Genomic DNA, 20,106 nt, shown 5'->3' with positions numbered 1-20,106 from the left:
AATGCACGAATTGGAGGAATGGAAGTTTTTAATGATAATTTAATGGAAGACCATTTGGTATCAATTATGATTGAAATAAGAAGTGGCACATGTTCTTTGTCCTGTTTTACTTTACATACCTACCTCTTGTCTCTTTTTCTTACAAGGTAGGTACAACGAATTATTTCTGGTGTTGTTATCGTTTCAAGATATAAGTAGAGAGATATAACTAAAACGCGCTATTTTTTATGGAAAACTGACTGGCGTTTTCCTGCAACGTTTTACATTGATTTTGACCTTTCGATCCCCGTGAGGACATGAGGTTTAATTGCAAAATTATAGTAATTTGTTTTATTTTTAATGGATTTCAGTATACAGTTAAAACACAAAGAAAAAAGCCCCATAAGTGGCAGCTTAACATAAACAACATCATAGGTATTAGGTATACCCAAAAAACACCCAAATATGATCTTAGATTTATTTCTGATAAATTATAATGTGTACCTAAAATGTGACCGAAATGTTTTGTTCTTTTTTCCATATGTATACTGTACACTTCCCTAATGTCATTTATTTTTAAAGTTCTTACAAACTTGAACACTTTTACCATTGTTTTAATTAGAATTTTCTTTCACAGATGGGCGGAGCGCAGAAGTTATCAGAAAAACTTTGAACTTGCATTATGGGAGAAAAATGACCAGATAACAATTCCAAGATGGTGTCGCGGGCTGATTCGCGGCTTAGTAAAGTCATTATGATTCTTGTATGGAACCTGTGTGTTAGTTCGGAGAGCTTGAACAAGAACAAAAGCAACTTAACTATATTAAATGAATTCTTAGATAGTAATACAAGAATAGACTTGAATGATTACCTTGAAAGAGACATTATTTACAGAACGCAAAGACACGACGAAAAGGTAACAAATGAAATTAATAACACAGAATATTTGGAAGTAGATACAGATAGTTTAAGAAACGAAATCTTCGATAAAGATAAAATGGTTTCTAATCGAAGCGACATAGAATTTGCAAGAATCATGGCCGAAGATACCACAACGACGGAAGTTGACAACTATTCAATAACAGCTTGCCCCGGAGATCAGGACTATTGCAATATGACAAGAGATGAGTACATAGAAATGTTACAGGAGTACATATTTCCGCGGCCATTCGAATGGGTGCTTATAACAACGCATGCAATAGTGTTTGTGATCGGCTTGATTGGGAACGCTCTAGTGTGTATCGCGGTGTACAGGAATCATTCGATGAGAACTGTGACCAACTATTTTATCGTGAATCTTGCGGTGGCTGATTTCATGGTGATCTTGATATGTCTGCCTCCGACAGTATTATGGGACGTGACGGAAACCTGGTTCTTTGGCACTGCAATGTGTCGAATAGTGCTGTACTCTCAGGTAAAATTCCTATCAGCGTAATTTTATCTATTATCAAATATTATTTAAGTCTAAAGTAACAATTATGCATGAGAACAATGGATTTATTAATTAAGAAAAGCAAATAATAACCTACACATAAATTGCCCTCAGTGTAAATTATCATGGTACAACGAAGAATTCGGGCAACAGTAAAAAAGGTTTTCTTATTAGCGACTTCTTAAACATTTAAATTTAGGGTTCCACACTGCTCTGTGTAACCAGGGCACAATATTTAAAACAACACTCATGAATCTGTCTTTCTTGGGAGAGGGATTCATTAAATATTCGATCCATATTTTTTTTATTGCAATCCTGCATTCATTCAATCCCGAAACACACTGGCGAATGATTTTAAGTTAATATTCGCTGTGTGCCTTTTCGTTTACTTTTTGCTTTTTGTAATTTTTATTGTATCTATTGAAACTACGTTTTACTATGATAGTCTTTGGAAATTGAAAAATCTTAGTTTGGGTTGTTAGTCTTTTACAGTGCTAAATATGTTTCCCTTTACAGCTTAAAGGCTTCACTAAATTTGTTCTAATTTAAATGAAATTGGGTAAATTATTCAGGGCATAATATTTTATTCATTAAATTATGAGCAGGCTCGATCAAGGGATTAAAAAGCTACAAGAGCCTAGAAGGCCAAAAAGCTATTTGTGAGGGGTCTTGCTATTCTGATCACCTTATTTGCAAGTAATTATGGTCGAGTTTGGTATCAAATGACAGTGCTTGACCGAGCGTTAGCGAAGGTCTCCATTTCAGCTAGGGCAAAAATGCTTTCGTATGTCTGGATGTTTTCCTCTGCAGGTCACAATTTTCAACCGATGCTCGTTAAAATTTGCGAGCTGTCATTTAGAATTTTTCTGTCGTTTAGTTTTTCTTTGGTGACTTTAAAATCTATCAGTTAAGGGCTCCACAGATCTTGCAATAAATCGCTCGTGTATTTCGATCCATTGCCGACTAAGTGCAACAAATTCAATAGCACTGTATAGTTTTTGGCAAACCGCGAGTTCTCAGTAACTACAGGTTATTATAACGTCTGGTGGGCGGTATGAATTCTAATTACGCCATACTTTTCCATAGCCGATAGCTCTTCTGGGGAATATCCAATATTTTCTTAATATCCAAAGAAAACTACAATGTCTATCAGATCTACGAAGTTTAAATTTCCTCAATCAAGACCTTAGAAGATGAATTTTTAAAAAAGGCTTAAAGGAGTTTTCTTGTATTTTAATAAAATATCTTATTCGAAGTTTCATGTTGCTTGTGCTACCTTAAAATAAAATATGAGTAGCTTCTTATTTCTCGTACACATAAATGTTACTTTATTAGATCCAGTACTTTGTAGTTTAGGCTCCGCGTTGATGAGTCAGTCAGTCAGTTAGGATATACGCATTTACATATGTGTATATACACAGTGGCAAAAAAATTAGTGCATTCCCGTTGCCAGGGAGGTTTTGGGATTATACTGAGTAACTTTTACTATGAGACCAGCCCCGAAATAATTATATTATTTATATATAGAAGATAAAAAAGTCAATTTATTATGTTAATAACTGCAATTTAAATGCTTGATATCGTTATCTCTCAGTTTAAATAAATCCATTCACGCGTTTAATTATCTATGACCGTACCCTACCGTACCTACACAAAATCCAGTGAATCTGAAAAAGGTTCTCCCTTAATTTTGCCTAAAAACGTAACAACTGAATACTAGCAACGAATACGACAAAATAACGAATAATACAATTAATTATACGTAAATGTCCTTCCAGTAAATAAAACAGTCAGTCACGCAACTTAAAACGTAGACATGAATGCATAATCCCCTGTCCGTTGTGTCAGGCCTTAATTTTGGTATGAATTCATCCGGTTTGTTTTGAATGTCCTTTATGGAGTTTATTTGGTATGTTGGTTTATGATTTTTGTAAGGATAATTAATTAGGTATACAAAGTTTGTCCTTTGATTTATACTTTCTTTTATTTATGATTATCTTATAAAAAAAAGTAAAACTGACTTCAAAAAGGATAAAATAAATACGATACCGAACTGTCAGTGACAAAAGTGAAATTTCTTCAACCGAAACAATACTGACAGATCAGTATGTACTGTTGTGACTTCTTATTAGTATTGTCTGAATCGGGCCGAGAGAGTTTGTCGTAAAATGGTCATTTTCTCATTTTCCTCTTTAAATTGTGTAACCTACCGAGTTAACTACCGTTCTCAGTCCCGCCCTCTGCCAATCAATTATTGTCCGAAGCATTTGTTATAGAGTTTAAGCTATTGTGACGTCTATTAGAAGGGAATTGCGGTCTTTATTGTTTTTAATAGAACTAATTAACCGACTCACAAGGTGATCCACCTAAAGCTTTGGATTGAGTGGTTTTTATCGAACATGGGACTCAGGTATTTTGGAAATAAGTAGTGTAATTAACTGATGATTGAGTGGATTTGTTTCGACCACTACATCTTATTCATATAATATTTAGGCTTCGAAATGTAATTTTAATACGTAAACTTGAAATATCTCTTACAAAGTACTTATTGTGAGTAGGACTACGGTCCTAAAGTTTTCGCGCCAAACTAATTTTGTATAACCCAAAATAATTTTAAATTGAATATCGTTCCTTTTTTTAATTTTTAAACAAATTTTGATAGCGTTACGTTGTATGGGATGGGTTAATATGTATGAAATAATTTTTTAAAGCATTAATGAAACTAGTTGTACGAAAATACCTACAATCAATCAATCAATCAAATGTTTTATTCGTGATAAAGTTAAAACTAAAATTACATACAAAAGTATAACTAAAGCTATAGGAACTTATAAAATAGGTAGGAGTTGAAGTTTACCACGAAATGGTCTCGCCTCAGCATAATGCTGACCCGAAGGTCAGCGCTGATCTTCCGGCGGGACCATTTTGGGTCACGATCGCACCGTACGACACGGCCCAACCATAAGCTGAACGCAGCCTTTGCAGCAGCGACCAGCGCCATCTTGTCTACTGTCTATGGCAGTACTTGACAATGTCATTATTGACAACAACAAGTGTATAAGAATAAGAAATGGCTACACGGTATAAACCGTGTAAAAATAAAATAAAAGAACACGCATTTAGCAAAATAATTACTTAGAACATAATGACAATGTCACAAGTCTCTTTACTAACTATATCTAACATTTTTAAAATTCACAAATTTATTTACATACAAGATATATACAGTGGTACTACGTAAACGAAATTAATAACCAGCTTAAATCTAAAATAGGCCCTTGAGGCATTGTACCAAGGATGCTGGCGGCATTTCCCCGCTGTATCGCAATGCTGATATGTTGTGCGAGAAAGCCGCCAGCTCTTCGGTCATCAGTTACGTCAACAAGTCTCTTTTAATTACTCCAAATTAACAAATCATTTTGGCATAAAAACAGCATAAATTCAGAACTCTCATCAAAATATTAATTAACATATTTGAAGGATACATTAACACTTCGTTTTCACGTGGCGTTAAATCCGCGTAACTACTAAATATTCATCGCATTTATGAAGCAGAAGCTTTGCATGTACGAAATTTATTCCATGTTGTTCTTAGAACAAAATTTCCTACGTGTTCTTACAAGCGTTTTTACCAAAAATTTTGTGACGTGATAAAGTAAACGTACTTAATGCGTGCTTATTCTAGAAGTAGGTAGGTACTTAAGGGACACTCGAAATATTTTTTTCTAATATTGTGTGTCTTCGACAAATCTGGTGCGTTTTTAATTAGAGTTCCGTACCCAAAGGGTAAAAACGGGACCCTATTACTAAGACTCCGCTGTCCGTCGGTCTGTCTGTCTGTCTATGCGTGCAGTCTCTAAAATGACAAAGCAACAACATCATATTTTTTCTGATAATAGCATTGTCTATATGTTTGTCGCAACTGCCACTCGACGCATGCACGAGCGAATAAACAGCGCTATGGCGCATTCTACAATAGTACATTGTGATACAAGTGTGCTAATGGTTATTACACACGAGGCGATATTGTGCGCGCGAGTTGTAAGCGAGCGCGCAGTAAGAAAGCCGATGTGTGTAATGACCAATGCACACGCGTTTCATACGACGTTTTTCAACACACTTGCGATGAAAAAAAAAACTTTCATATTAATCAAATTTTAATTGTTAAAACACTTAGTAAAACTCTAAAATCTGTCATACTGCCGGCCCCCCCCCCCCCGTTCGGGGGGCGCCGGTGCCCGCCAGTCCGACCAATTAAACAAGGCTCCATTTCCATGCTTATTATTAGCAATCAGTTACCTTCTTAACTCAGTCGGATAATATAATTAAAAAGCATGTGTTATAATATACTGAAAAAGCACGCGTGTTTAATATCTAGAATTATGAGCCAAAAATCGGTGGAATAAAAACGTCGTTTTGAGCAAGTGTGTTGAAAAACAATTGTATGAAACTGTTACTCAATAATTTCACCTCGGTGCCCATAGGTTTACTACTAGGCCACGTTGCTAATAATCAACATAAATTAATGTTAATAGCCAGTGTAACGACAGTAATTAGTTGGCGGGTAATAGCACCTCTTGTTGGGTTGACACGTCTCTTTATCGTAGTTTTGTTAACTGCGGGTAAATTTGTTTCGGGCTTTAATGTCCCGGCGATAATTAGACTAAGGTTAAGTGCTTCTCAGTACGAGGCTTACAGGCCTATTCGAACGTACACTAACATCTAAATGATGTCATTCAGATATCGTGTATTTCGCTCGTACTTTCCGTACATGTATTGGCGCGAACGAGACGCACTATAACTAAATGACATCGTTTAGATATCATTATGAAGTCAGTGCACCTAAGATGGAATTGGCCTATTAGGTAAACTGCTGGTTCGTGGCAATTTTACTAGCATTTGTTATTTTATAATAGATGAAATTGTAAGAAGTATTCGTACATTTAATCGAGGAAAAATCAATTGAAAAACCACAACATGCACTGGTTTATGTCGCTGTGCTGGCAACGACGGTACGGAACGCGGTGTCACTGTTGACTAACCTGATGTTATTACTCCCTAAATTGGAAGAAACCTTTCGACTCATCATCATCATCATCATGTCAGCCGATAGACGTCCGCTGCTGGACATAGGCCTCCCCCAAGGCTCGCCACTCCGACCGATCCTGTGCCGCTCGCAACCACCGAATTCCCGCGACCTTCACCAGGTCGTCGCTCCATCTTGTTGGAGGCCTACCGGCAGTTCGTCTTCCGGTACGCGAAAAGCGTCGCGGTAGAGTCAGAAATGATGATATCCGCAGTAGAACTAGGGTCACCGACATAGCTCGCAGAATTGCAAACCTTAAGTGGCAGTGGGCGGGGCACATTGCTCGCAGAACTGATGGCCGGTGGGGCCGGAAGGTTCTGGAGTGGCGTCCGCGTACCGGAAGACGATCGACTCATCATTTATAATAAAATCCATGAAGCCAACCAAATAATTTGTAAAGCGAATCAAGCAACAATGCATATCGTCATGACTATGGAAAAAGAAACTCGTTAACCAAAATAAGTATTAACTAGGTTTGTTTGAGTTGCATATAGGTATAATTATCTTATAGCTTTAAACGAGCAATTCTTGTATATATATTTATATATTTCGGGGATTTTGGAAACATCTCAAACGGTTTCAATGAAATTTGCTACATGGGGGTTATCCCGGTCGTGTTTGAACTATTACACATCAATAAATAAGTACTTTTGCATTTCATATTTATACTCCCAGATACCCCTAAAGAGACATTTGCTTTCGCTCGGACAATTAATATTTTTAGACCTATGTGTTCTTGGCCTGATATTGCCGTGTGTCCACAGTCAGTGTCGGTGACGGTGTCGGTGCTTACGCTGACGTTCATCTCTGTGGACCGGTGGTACGCCATCTGCTTCCCGCTCAAGTTCAAGTCCACCACCGGCCGCGCCAAGACCGCCATACTCATTATCTGGCTCATTTCTTTACTTTTCAGTAAGTTAACTTTGATTACACTTAAATTGACCGGCATATAGACCGTGATTACTTTTTGTATTGTTTGTGAGCTCCCGATATTTCGACGCAGTTACAGTATGCATCTTGTTCACGGGTGTTCGGGAGCTCATAAATAATACAAAAGGTAATCACGGTCTATATGCCGGTCAATATAAGTCTAGTGAAACTAACCGTGAATCATTCAAAACTCTTATTAGTTTACTTTGATGTCTGTATTTTGTAATGATATAAGGAAGAGCAGGAGAGATTGAGTGGAGTTAAAATAGGGTAGGTTGAAATAACGTCAATAACTGTTATCGAGCTGGAAAAAATTATGTTTAGCCTCATGAGCCTCGTCCCACCATCCGCTGGTCCCTCAATATTCGTCCTTGCCTCAAGACGATTATAAATACCACAAAATTGACGTTATTACAACTTACCTCTGTTTTAATTCACCTCGGTCTCCCCTACATAGCCTGCTAGATCTGTCAATATGGAATTACCTTTTGAATTTAAAACTTTATTAATCAAAAATCCTTAACCAATTTCGCTATTATACTGAACATTTGAAACAAGACGAAGAAGAAGTATTTTAAAACACGGTATAGCTACGAGATGGAAATATCCAGAATCAACCAAAGATTCAAAGGTTCAAATTATAAATTCATTATGAAAGTTTGGAGATTCCCCTAGGAACCTACATTTTAATAACTGCGCCAACTTTTGCATTAAGCCAAGCTTCTGTTTTGGATGTTTGGAAAGCAAGTGAAATGCCCCTTCATACTAAACGGTTTGCAGCGCATTTTCTTAAAATACAAGCTTCCCTTTAAAAATTTAGAAGTTAAATTAATTTTGCAGACTATACTAAACACAAATTATTTTACACGTTTTCACTTTTGAAGTTTAAATTTTTGAAGGTAACTATTTTCATTTTATTATTAGTGTTTTTAAATTATTATGATTAATTATTTTGATTATTTTTAATTTTTAATTTTAGTTTATATTTTATTTTATTTTTGTTGGTTGTGATATAACTATGGGTGTTAAGTACCTGAAATAAACAAACTGATTTGAATGTACTTAACTTCACACCGTATTTATTATATTTCTTTGTATCGTATTTCTAAGTACCTAAGTTTATTTGATTCAATACTTTAAAATTGTTGAACCACTTCTTGCTGTCTGAGTATTTCTGAGATATTTTCGTAATTCCGATGACAATTCACTATTAGACAACAGACAGAGCTGATTGGATGATGCAATCGGAAAGTGGCAAAAGGCACATTATGCCTTCTCTAAACTATCGGTGATGATCGTTAATAATATCATCGTCTATCATCGGCAAGATCATCGTGCAAGCATCCGCATGATCGCCTGTACAACGCAACCTCCCGGCGATTCCCTTTGATGCGTACCCAAAAAACCTACAACTCACGGGTCGCAGGCGATGATACGATGACTGGCGGGGACTGTCGAGTATGCCATCTACACTATCGTGCCCGCCAATCATCGTCTGTCATCGCCGATAGTGTAGAGGAGCCATCACACAAACGTAAACAAACTTGTCTTGAAACATACTGTTTTTGCAGACGTGCCAGAACTAGCAGTTTTGCAAGTAAAGATGCTCTCTCGCCCCCTGAGATTCGACATGCATAAGCAGTACTTCATGCAGTGCTCAGCAAAGTGGTCAGATGAATCTGAACTTAATTGGAGCATAATAAAGGCGGTATTTCTTTACACGTAAGTATACCATTAAGTAAATTGCTATCGTTAACTTGGTCGCAGGTGGATGATAAAGAATGGAATTATGGTAAATGTATAGCACCCAATTTTATAGTCCTCAGAGTAAATCAATAAACACTCTTGTTTTGTATAATATGAAAGTCTTACAGGTCTAAGTGGCAGAAAAAATCGTCTTTTTATTTAGTTTTGTTAAGATAAATGTTATGATGAATTTTTCCAGGACGAAGGTTTCATATCCTATCCAACCTTAGTTTACTTTTTAGGGTTCCGTGCCCAAGGGGTAAAAACGGGAGCCGTCTTTTGCGTAATGGTACGGAACTCTTCGTGTGCTAGTCTGACTCGCACTTGGCCGATTTATTAAAAATTCCACCCAATATTTCGTTTCTTATACGTAACATAGTAGATAGTTAACCAAGGGATGAAAAGAACAATACTCGACACGTGTTTCGCCTCTCTACGAGGCTCCTCAGGAGATGTTGACGGGCTGACGGGCGGGTAGGAACAGTAATCGCATGTAAAAAGTAAAAGTATAACGGGTTAGCACTGATTGACTAGCACTTTATCTATTCGCAGATTAGCAAAGTAATATTTTGGTATTAATTTATATGCAAAGTAACGCGTGATTCTATTAATTAACTTCCATGTTGTTAAAGGCTACCGCTATTCCTGATGATGATCGCATACTGCCAAATCGTGAGGGTGCTGTGGCGCTCTGACAACATCCCGGGCCATTCGGAGTCCCATCAGCTATGCACTACGCCCACAGGACAGAACAACTGTAAGTCGATTTCTGTTCTGGGTTTGGCACGTTCAGTGTTCCCACATTTCCAAGCCTGTTTCATATTTCTTGCTTGGTAATTATGTGTATGGTTTTTCATAAGTTTGTCTTCTAGGGCTAGCAGCGAAGCGGCGCACAACGCCATCTATCCACGCTAACGCGTCAACCGAGGGGCAGCTGCGCTCGCGCCGCAAGGCCGCCAAGATGCTCGTGGCCGTCGTCGTCATGTTCGCCGTGTGCTACTTTCCCGTGCATCTAATTTCAGTCCTTAGGTGAGCCTGAATTGGATCAACGTGATTTATAAAATTAGCCATTAAGTCAATAATAAATCAACTAAGTATTGGTAGGACTTATTTTGCTAAAAGGCAATTTATTACAACATCTATTCATCTTTACAACAAAGCGAACAGATAATACAATAAATCATATAACGAGTGTAAAATAAAGACTACGATATGGTTAAAAAGTAAAACATACGAAGAAACCGAAACAATGATACCTTGACCTTTATCGCACCGGATCCGAGATTTGCACGACTCATGCGACCATACACACATACACTCTTACACACTTACTATTCTACCTAATTAAGATCTTTACCCTCTTTATTTGAAATGTAAGGTTACACACCTTATGTAAAATCAAAATGTATATATGTATGTATGCATATACATATATGGTGTATGTGTGTGTATGTGTATAGGTATGTATGTGTATATATATATATGTATGTATGTATGTATATATATATGTGTATTGTATATGTGTATATATATTATATTATAATTACACACGTGAACGCTTAATGCACCTACACCGACAGGAAAAAAAAAAACATTAGAACTATCAATTCTTGTAATGTTTAGTTTTAGTTATAATACTTATAAAAAAATAAAATAAAATAAAATAAAATTCGTTTATTTCAGACTTCATAATGGTCCATACATGTTAGTACTTAATACTATCTTAAGCAACTAAACTTAAATTATAATATTTATAATATTGTCAAACCTATTTTTTAATTTTTTTCTCACCTTTGTATGAAAGAGCGAATACCTCCTAACACAAGTGTCAAACTTAAAACGAGGATTCGACACCCAGGATAAACCTTGTTAAAAAATAAACGAATTTTGAATTTTTGAATTTTGTATATCAGGAGGCATAAAATGGCCATCGTGACCATCTGCGCTATGCTGGTCGACATATAACACAAGTTCTGGCGATGTTCTTTTCTCTATGTGTTGCACTTAATTATTTGTACAACACTAACGAGATGTTCACCCTTTGCCTATTCATCTGAGTAAATTGCTTTTCAAGAAGCGTCTGGCATCCAAGTACGTAACAGCAAAAGTACAGTCTATTAAAAAGTTTTTCCTAAGTATTTGAATATTATAACATTTTTAAATTACACACCGAAGCTTGATGTTTTAATTATAGCGAACCGCGCAAACGGTCTGCCAAAAAGCTTTGGTTGTTGGATTGCAATGAAAATGTTTAGTTAGTTGTAGCCTATTAAAGTTTGAATATTTTTGTGGCATTTGTCAGATCAACAAGAACTTTTGATTACGAATCAGAGCAGCTTTAACTAAAAAGCAATTTAATTAATACGGGTTTCCGCAAAGTAAAAGTTAAATTTTGTTAATGATCCTTAATCTTAAAGCAATTAAGTTACACGAGTATTTTATTAAGTATCAAGTCAAAATGATTTGTGTTTAATTCAGTCGGTCCATTGCCTTTGAACGTGTTTTTACCGTGAAAATGATATTGATATTTATTATTACCTAGTATTAGCACAATGTTAAAACTTCAGCGTAGGAAGATGTTAATTAAAAATTGGAATTGTCTCAACTGACTCCACAAGACAGGCCTAGCCTAGTGTGGAGATCATAGGTTAATAAAACAATGTATATTTTTTTGGTAAATAAACTATTTTTTTTTATTATTATTATTTATTAGATGGAATTACAGTAACTGTCTCTATAATGATTTATATTAGTATGCTTAGTGTAATACGAGTAATACCTACTTAGGAAAGAATAGTTACTGACAACTAAAAACTTTGTAAAATCGTAAACAACTATGTTTGTCTACAGAGTGGCATTCAACGTGCAGCAGAGTGACGTCATCACGTGCATCGCGCTCATATCGCACGTCATGTGCTACGCCAACTCGGCGGTCAACCCCCTCATATACAACTTCATGAGTGGTGAGTATTGCTGTATAATGTAAGGGAGTAATGCCGATATCGGTGCCGCTATTATTTTCAAACTGTTTAAATTTGCCTTTGCCTGAGAAATTAATTCAATGTCCAACCTACTCCTTATCTAAACGCTTTTTCCCTCAAATTGTGCAATCGACTACCATATTTCCATCCCAGAAGGAAAACTAGGCTATACCTACGGATAAGTCCGGTTTCCTCACGATGGCTTAAAGCGTTAAAAGCGAGTACTTAATATAAACTTTTCGGTGAGGCGAAAACATAGATCCACACATTTTCGAAAGTAAGAATTAGCCACATAAATGAAGCTCTTGAAAAATTATCGACATACAGATTTTCAGTCGTGGTACCTAATCGTAATGAATGTGGTTTATATCAAATTGAACATATTAAGTACGTTAATCAACATGAAAAGCAGACATTGTACCTCCCTCTAATAAAATAATTATTTCTTATGTTCCTTAAAGATCTCCAAGATATAGTCGTACATATACATCATTTTGTGAGATTATTTATTTTCCTATAATAATAAATGCGATTTGAGTTGGCTCAGCCGTAATCTCTTTTCATTTCTTTTCCTTTCATAAATGAATGAATCTTTTCAGATGTAACCATTTGAAGGTTTCACGTTATTCGTAAATGTTTTCTGGCCCGGAATGAAGTTTTTTTTTTATAATGTTGGCTTAGGCTAGAATGAACTACCGTTCATTGTTTGGCCGTTAAATAAATATAGAGGCAGAATTTAACCTTAAACTTAAACATTTATTATAACAATGAAAACTGTGTAAAATACTACATCAAGATTTCTATATAAAACTAACAATTTTCATTACTCTTAAGCGTTATGTATTTTAAAACCCTTAATATAAGCATTTTACAAGATTTTATTCAATTAAAAATTATGTCTACATGTGTCTTTCACATTCAGTTTATAATCTCTTCTCCTTTATAATCTATTCCTAAGATCTGCATTGACACTAGATATTTCTTGTAACTATAAATCCCACCAAAAACATTTTCATGTAAAATGTTGCCAAGACGAGTACATATATTTAGCCACTGTCAAAAACTTATCAGATCTAATGTGGAGCCAAGCTTCTAACTCTACAAGCCATAACTTCACAAACAACACCTTAGTCAAAATATGTGGCCTGGCCGTTTCGCTACCATCACATGGACGTAAGGTTGACAAATGTATTCACTGATGATGATGCTCTCCTGACCGATTTCGGCCACAGCGACTGTGTGCTCTGGAGTAGGCAATTTTTAATTCGCGTGTAGCTGATCCGCTCTCTGGTGCGCCCTTAGGTGGCTCACGTACCCTATCTTCTTGCTAAATACTCGAGCACATTTTGGGCACGTCAGCGCACCACCTACATAGTTGTAGGGAATCGAGGTTGGCGGCCGAGCCTTAAGCTCATCTCGTTTCCTGTCGAGCTCACTATTATTCACAACGACGGGACTTAATCGCGTAAAATAAGTTTTTTTTATTTTCAGTTTTATTTTACGATTAAGTCCCGTCGTTGTGAATAATAATGAGTAAAAATCGTGAAAGTTTAAATCATTGAAATGTATTCACTATTTATTACTTACTACTTATACAATAGTTCTTGTAGTAACGAAATCGCCAAGCTACATATTTAGACTACGGTGTAGAGTTTGTGAAGTTAGGGTTTGAACGCTTCTTTGATTACCAGTGTCATAGAGCTGTCAATACTTAATTATAGCAAGCACTCAATCCATTCAGGAAAATAATTCGCTTATACACGGCCATTATATTCTAACCTCTGAACTCATAGCGACAATTCGAAATAAGAGGTCAAACATAAAACTTCAGGTTACCCTCCTTCGATCCGTCTTAATTATTGGAAGTGACTTGAGTGCCCAATGCGAACAATAAAAGGACGTTGTTATAAATGTGCGTGCGAAAAGTTGTATCCCAATTTTTCGTGTGTAGATAATCGGGTATTAGCGGTAACTTTCCAAAGTAGTAATTTTAGAGCAACAAGCATGCAATGCTGACAGCTGCCGGGATTTAATAGAATTGACGTTATAACTACAAATGAATTCAAGAATGTTTATATTGTTAAAACAAACTTTTTCAGACGTTTAATATTAACCTAATTAAAACAATAGAATATTTAAAGATTTTGGCAAAAATTTAATTTTTGACACAAGCTTTTCTTGCTGACTTTACTTTTCTTACCACAGGCAACTAACACTCATTGAGACAATTCTAAAAACCACCAAACACAATAAGGAAGGGCCACCTCGTGCCTCCATCTTCAGATCAGCTCGATGGTACCATAAAAATATTAAAAAATCTACTAAAAAAATAATTTAACTCATAACGTATCAAAAGGTGTACAATTTTAGCGACTAAATCTATCAATTTTACATTTTTGCGACTAAAATCGATAACGGGCTCTTAAAAGTAACTTAAAAACCTTTTCATTTAGCTGAAACCTTACATATTTAATTCAAGAATTAGTGTTTTGGAACTACACTATATTAAATTAAGTGACCAGTAACTGAAAGACACTCATACCACTCCCGCCCCTAGGGGGTCGCTCTAGTCATTATTTTATGAGTTGAAATTGTTTACCAAAAATGATCCTGTTTATCGAACAAACACCTACTCACTGGAGCGCAGTTTGAAGTTTTAAACGCACGAGCGACCTTTATGTCTATTACTGAATAATTTTATATTTGCCTGTGTATTTGTATATTTCGTTTATAAAATTATATTCGCTTATTCATACTATATATAAATAAATAACAAATGTCAGAACTCAGATTAATAAGCGATTTTTTTTAAACGTACAAATATTTTAACAATTTGACTATTTCACTTACGTTTATGTAAATAAAAATACAATACGTGACTATGGAACCTAAAGACAAGAAATATCCAAACACCAGCCGAAAATATAGGCTATATGTATGAGACTCATGTTTTAGTATTTCGCTATAGTTCCCTATTATTTATTTTGATGTATGATGTATCTTGACGATCCACCACAGGAGATACTATCTTGACATTATTTTTGAAATCTTATTATTCTGTAGTTATTTAATTTTTAAATTATTATTTTATTGATTATATTCTTATGACATCCTTGTTTTGACGATCATAATATGAATTCTTGTAAATTGACATGCCTGCAATTTATAATGTAATCTGTATTATGAAATAAATGAATCTAAATCTAAATCTATTGCTCTTTATCTTAAGGACATTTTATACTTACTTATTTTTCAGTATCAATGTGTATTTCGTTGCTTTGCTATTTGGGTTAATACACAGAATGGAACATTAAAATATCTTTCCTATTTCTGAAATTTAAGGACACTTATGAATGGTATGGTAGCATGGTGGTCACGTGGTGGTGGTCGCGTGTATACCTACCACAAAACCTTAATAATACCTTAATATCGAAAATAGGTAAGGAAGACACCTTACCAATTATCTATTTATAGGTATAGATACCTAGAGCTATATTTATTTATGATAAAGGTATTATAAGAGTCCACGATTTTCAGGAACTGAAAAGTTGTTTAAATCTGTGTATGGGTCATTCATACAAATGCATCATTAAACCATTCTGCTTGCAGGATTCCCTGGCTTTTCAGGTCAGTAACTTGCCTGTCACCCGTAGATTAGTTGTCACCAAATTCACTTTGAAATTATATCTAAAATTTCACTATCACATTTATTTCACTAAGCTTGTTACTTAAGTTAACCTAACATTTTTTCTTATTAACACTTAACTATTATTTACTTAAGTAAGGTGCATTGGGGTACAAAAGCTAGGTTTATGTTAACAATTGCTAATATATACTATAAGCACTTTCTTTTGTAGCAACAGTAAGAAAGATAAATTTAAGTGTTTCTGGTTTAGTAGATATAATCCATTTTCAAAATTATTCCGATCTTCAAGTTACCCCAAACCCCAGTGGACCTTAATTTTGTCTTGTTCCTTTTTTATAGGAATTATTTATTAGTTTTAGTCACGATCTAGGATATCGTTTTAAAAAGAGACCCACTTATTTAGGTATTTAAATTTTTGTACACGAGGCTAAGTTTTATGAAACTTGGCGAACCCAAGAGCATTAGACATGTTGCAACGAAAATACAGAACAATGAGAAATTAAATAATACATTATTTTATTACAAGCTTAGAAAAAAATTAAAAGTGGAAATATTCACTGTCTTGAGCGGGACTTGAACCCACGACCACTAGATCACTAGTACAGTGCTCTACCATCTGAGCCACCAAGACCGTACCCAATGCAGCGAATATTTCCACCATATATGAGCCACTAGGGAGGCTCTAAGCTTAATACCATCGTTCGCAGACGTTTCTGCTTCATAAAAAATGTATTACATTATTAACTTTCAAAGGCTCTGCACGCGTTGTAATTCCACATTCCTGGTTGGAGTGAGCATGTACTCCCTAGAGCAACTTTGTTTGCCCTCTATTTAAACAATGAGCTTGTTTCCATTTTATTGCGCTTTAAATGCACGAAGGTTCTCTCTTGCCTTTGTAAGAAACTTTTTATTAGACATTTCTTTTTCTTTTATGGTTATAATATTGAAAAGTCCGTAAAATGGATATTTAAAGGCACAAAATGTTTTAAATGTAAAAATGCATTATAATATTGCATTTGCTTAAAAAGCTTTTCTGAAATCAAATTAATTTTTAAATAAATCTGTTAGTGAAATAATAACATTTGATTTAAATGGTAATATTTTATTACAATCCGCAAATTATTTTGGTTGCGTGCCAAGTAAAATTCAAGATTAAGGGCGGTATTCAAAAACCGCGTAAAGATTTGTAGAACGGAAGTGGCTAATCTGTAAAGAGCTTAGTGAGAAATGTTCCAAACGTTTCGAGTCCTTTTATCCAAATTTTTATTATTAAAAATTGTGTGCCCAAGGGATATCTGCGATAAAAAAATAAATTTGAAAAGATTTTTTTTAAACAATTGTTCACATTTTATTGATATTTTCTCCCCGAAGTGTTACAAACAAATTTCAGAGTGGAATTCAAATGATTGTTTAATGCATTTGTAAGGATCGTAATAGGGATGTTGCCTATATTTAAAATAAATGATTTCACACCATGTACGAGATAAAGCACTAGGAAAATATTAAAAATATAGACCGCAGTCATTTTCAGACTCAATTTCTATGTAATAAATTCGAAAGAAAGAAATTAAAAGTAGAAAAATTCACTGTCTTGGGTGGGACTTGAACCCACGACCACTTCACTTTACTTTTAATTTATTTCTAAGCTTACTAGCATCGTTCGCAGACGTCTACTTGATACAAAATTAATTCGAAAGAACTACAAAGAGTAGATAACTTGACCGTGACGTCATTGTTCCGTTTTTCATATAGATTCCATAGTGGCTAATCGTTTTGACAGTTCGAAAAAAGCAACTGATTTGACTAGTCAGGCAACTATCCTATTGAACATACCGACCCTGTCTCGGTCGTACTCGTGTTATATGCAGTCGACCTTAATAGTTATTTGTTATACAAGGGTGCAAAGTTGTATTTTACCCGCGAGTGTTTCAACACACGAGAAGTAAAATACATTTGCGCCCGTGTGTAACACAAAACTTTTCACCTCACTATAGCGAGGAAAGTGCAACATCCACAGGCGTTAGATCATCTTCATCACTGGAATCACTCATTTCTTTACGATATTATAACAGAAAACTCTGGAAGTTGTGTATTTTTACGCGAGTCGGTGAGAAAAGGTTTTAAGTAAAAAATTTGTTGACAATGTTGACATTTCTGATGTATGAATGACATTAAATTTCTAATGTATGAAATGTCAACGATGCGTTTTGAAATTGCTTCGACTCAACTTGTGCGTTCAGAATTATATTTATCATCATTATAAAAAAAACAAACGTTTCTTATGGAATTTTAAGGTTTATGACTTAAAATCATTAAATAAAGCTAAATTTGGTATTTTTTATTAGATTATCAAACCATTTATTTAATGATAATTAATATCGAACGAACCATTATCATGAGCGTTTTACGTTTTGTTATCTGTCAGGCTACTTAAACACGCTCCATCCAAGGTCAAATTACTTTCCCCACTAGTGGATAAAACGCGTTTTTCCCCGCTTGTATTGAAGGATAAACGACAACTTTCCGAGCTAGTGAGGGGAAAAGATATGTTTGATAGTTTTTTATAGAAAACTAAGTGTCGGACGCCTCGTCCCGGACCCGGACCTCATCGGACCTCCTTAATGCAACGACGTGTAGCTATAGCTATGACTGGCTTTAAGGGGTATATGGGTATCCGAATAGTTATTGAGAAGTTAACACAAACTTCCAAGTACGTACGCAATGATGTCTTTCACCAAATCTTTTGAAAGAGCAAGGCGTAGAAAGAAGTGAATTTCTCGTACGGACTTTAATTGTTGAGCCAATTGTATTGTATTGTAGTTCGGGCGATTTTCCGCAACTCGACGACTGGCGCCTATTTTGCGTGACATTGGGGTGGGCTAGTCCTGCCAGCCCAGCTCTTCGAGGAAACCTATCAAACCTTTGATGTTGAGTAGGACCTCGGGGAGGTCTCTCGGGGATCCGAGATGTTTTGCCCTGTATGGGGCCACTCCGCTGCAATCCAGCACCACGTGAGAGGCTGTTTCTTCTGTCTCCATGCATCCTCTGCATAGGGGACTGTCTGTGACACCTGTTATAAAAAGATGTTTGTTAAATAGTCCATGACCTGTTATGACACTGGTTACCATGCTCAGTCGGGTTGTTGAGCCATTTAGGGTTTACTTTCCATTGGACATTTCATATCGTTAGTATTGACAACCAAATTAGCTTGAACCTTAGATAGATCAACAATTTAAGTCTGTGGCCGTACCTAGTTATTTGAAAGCACGATTTTAATTGTTGAGCCATTTAGGGTTTACTTTCCATTGGACATTTCATATCGTTAGTATTGACAACCAAATTAGCTTGAACCTTAGATAGATCAACAATTTAAGTCTGTGGCCTTACCTAGTTATTTGAACGCACGATCTCATCATAGTTTTTTTCGCACGATCCCACTTAGTTTTCAGTCGCAGTGGGTAATGGAATTTATAAATTTTTTGTGACATTCTTTACTTTATGGTTGACTTATCAATCCAAAAATGATATGGTCATAAAAATGTGAACCAATGTTTTTGTAGTAAGGTAATAAGGTAACAGAAAAATCTTATAAGTGCAATAAATTTATTTGAACCTTTGTGTTCGTGCACATAAATTTCAATAAGCAGGGCTTAACATTGTGTATTTATTTGTCTCCACGTTTTAAATCTATCGCTACATTTCTAACACATAAATAACCTAAAGTAAAACGACACAGTATTTTCTCTACAGCATTAAAGCAGAAATAAAATGATTGTTTTTAGGGTTCCGTACCCAAAGGGTAAAAACGGGACCCTATTACTAAGACTCCGCTGTCCGTCTGTCCGTCTGTCTGTCTGTCTGTCTGTCTGTCACCAGGCTGTATCTCATGAACCGTGATAGCTAGACAGTTGAAATTTTCACAGATGATGTATTTCTGTTGCCGCTATAACAACAAATACTAAAAAGTACGGAACCTTCGGTGCGCGAGTCCGACTCGCACTTGGCCGGTTTTTTATATCTAATCATTATAAATGTAACATGCGCCACATTATAGTAACCTTTTTGACGGCAATGACCGATATATACGCACAGTGTGTTCAACGCCAAAGACCGATTAATCGGTCATAGACCACAGAGCAACATAGAGCTACATGCATTTGCATGCAGTTCAATTTCAGTTTTGTCACTTCGGTGACGTGGCGTCTGGATGACAGCTTTTCTGTTTGACACGGCGTCGAAAACGGTTAAGTGTAACGTGTGACGCATGACACAGAAATAAATGACATACTACCTCCTGACGGCCGGG

The 20,106-nt window shown here is 35.7% G+C and overlaps 1 protein-coding gene and 1 long non-coding RNA gene across 2 annotated transcripts in view; one reads left to right on the top strand and one right to left on the bottom strand.

Annotated features, from left to right (window-relative positions):
• The window catches only part of LOC134751072 (uncharacterized), a 164,563-nt gene that overhangs the window by 50,154 nt on the left and 94,303 nt on the right, over nt 1–20,106 (bottom strand). The gene's annotated exons all lie outside the window — the stretch shown is intronic.
• Nucleotides 1–20,106, top strand: part of LOC134751057 (orexin/Hypocretin receptor type 1-like) — a 112,749-nt gene that overhangs the window by 87,120 nt on the left and 5,523 nt on the right. Inside the window, exons 3-8 of the mRNA XM_063686398.1 lie at nt 617–1,393; nt 7,262–7,409; nt 8,999–9,149; nt 9,806–9,930; nt 10,046–10,202; nt 12,024–12,136. Of these exons, the coding sequence (XP_063542468.1) occupies nt 695–1,393; nt 7,262–7,409; nt 8,999–9,149; nt 9,806–9,930; nt 10,046–10,202; nt 12,024–12,136 (1,393 nt within the window). The 5' untranslated portion in view covers nt 617–694. The remainder of the gene's footprint in view (nt 1–616; nt 1,394–7,261; nt 7,410–8,998; nt 9,150–9,805; nt 9,931–10,045; nt 10,203–12,023; nt 12,137–20,106) is intronic.

Source organism: Cydia strobilella, chromosome 21 (genome assembly GCF_947568885.1).
Source record: "Cydia strobilella chromosome 21, ilCydStro3.1, whole genome shotgun sequence".
Lineage (NCBI taxonomy): Eukaryota > Metazoa > Arthropoda > Insecta > Lepidoptera > Tortricidae > Cydia > Cydia strobilella.
Note: the sequence above shows the minus strand (reverse complement) of the source record. Positions and strands in the feature narration are given on the sequence as shown.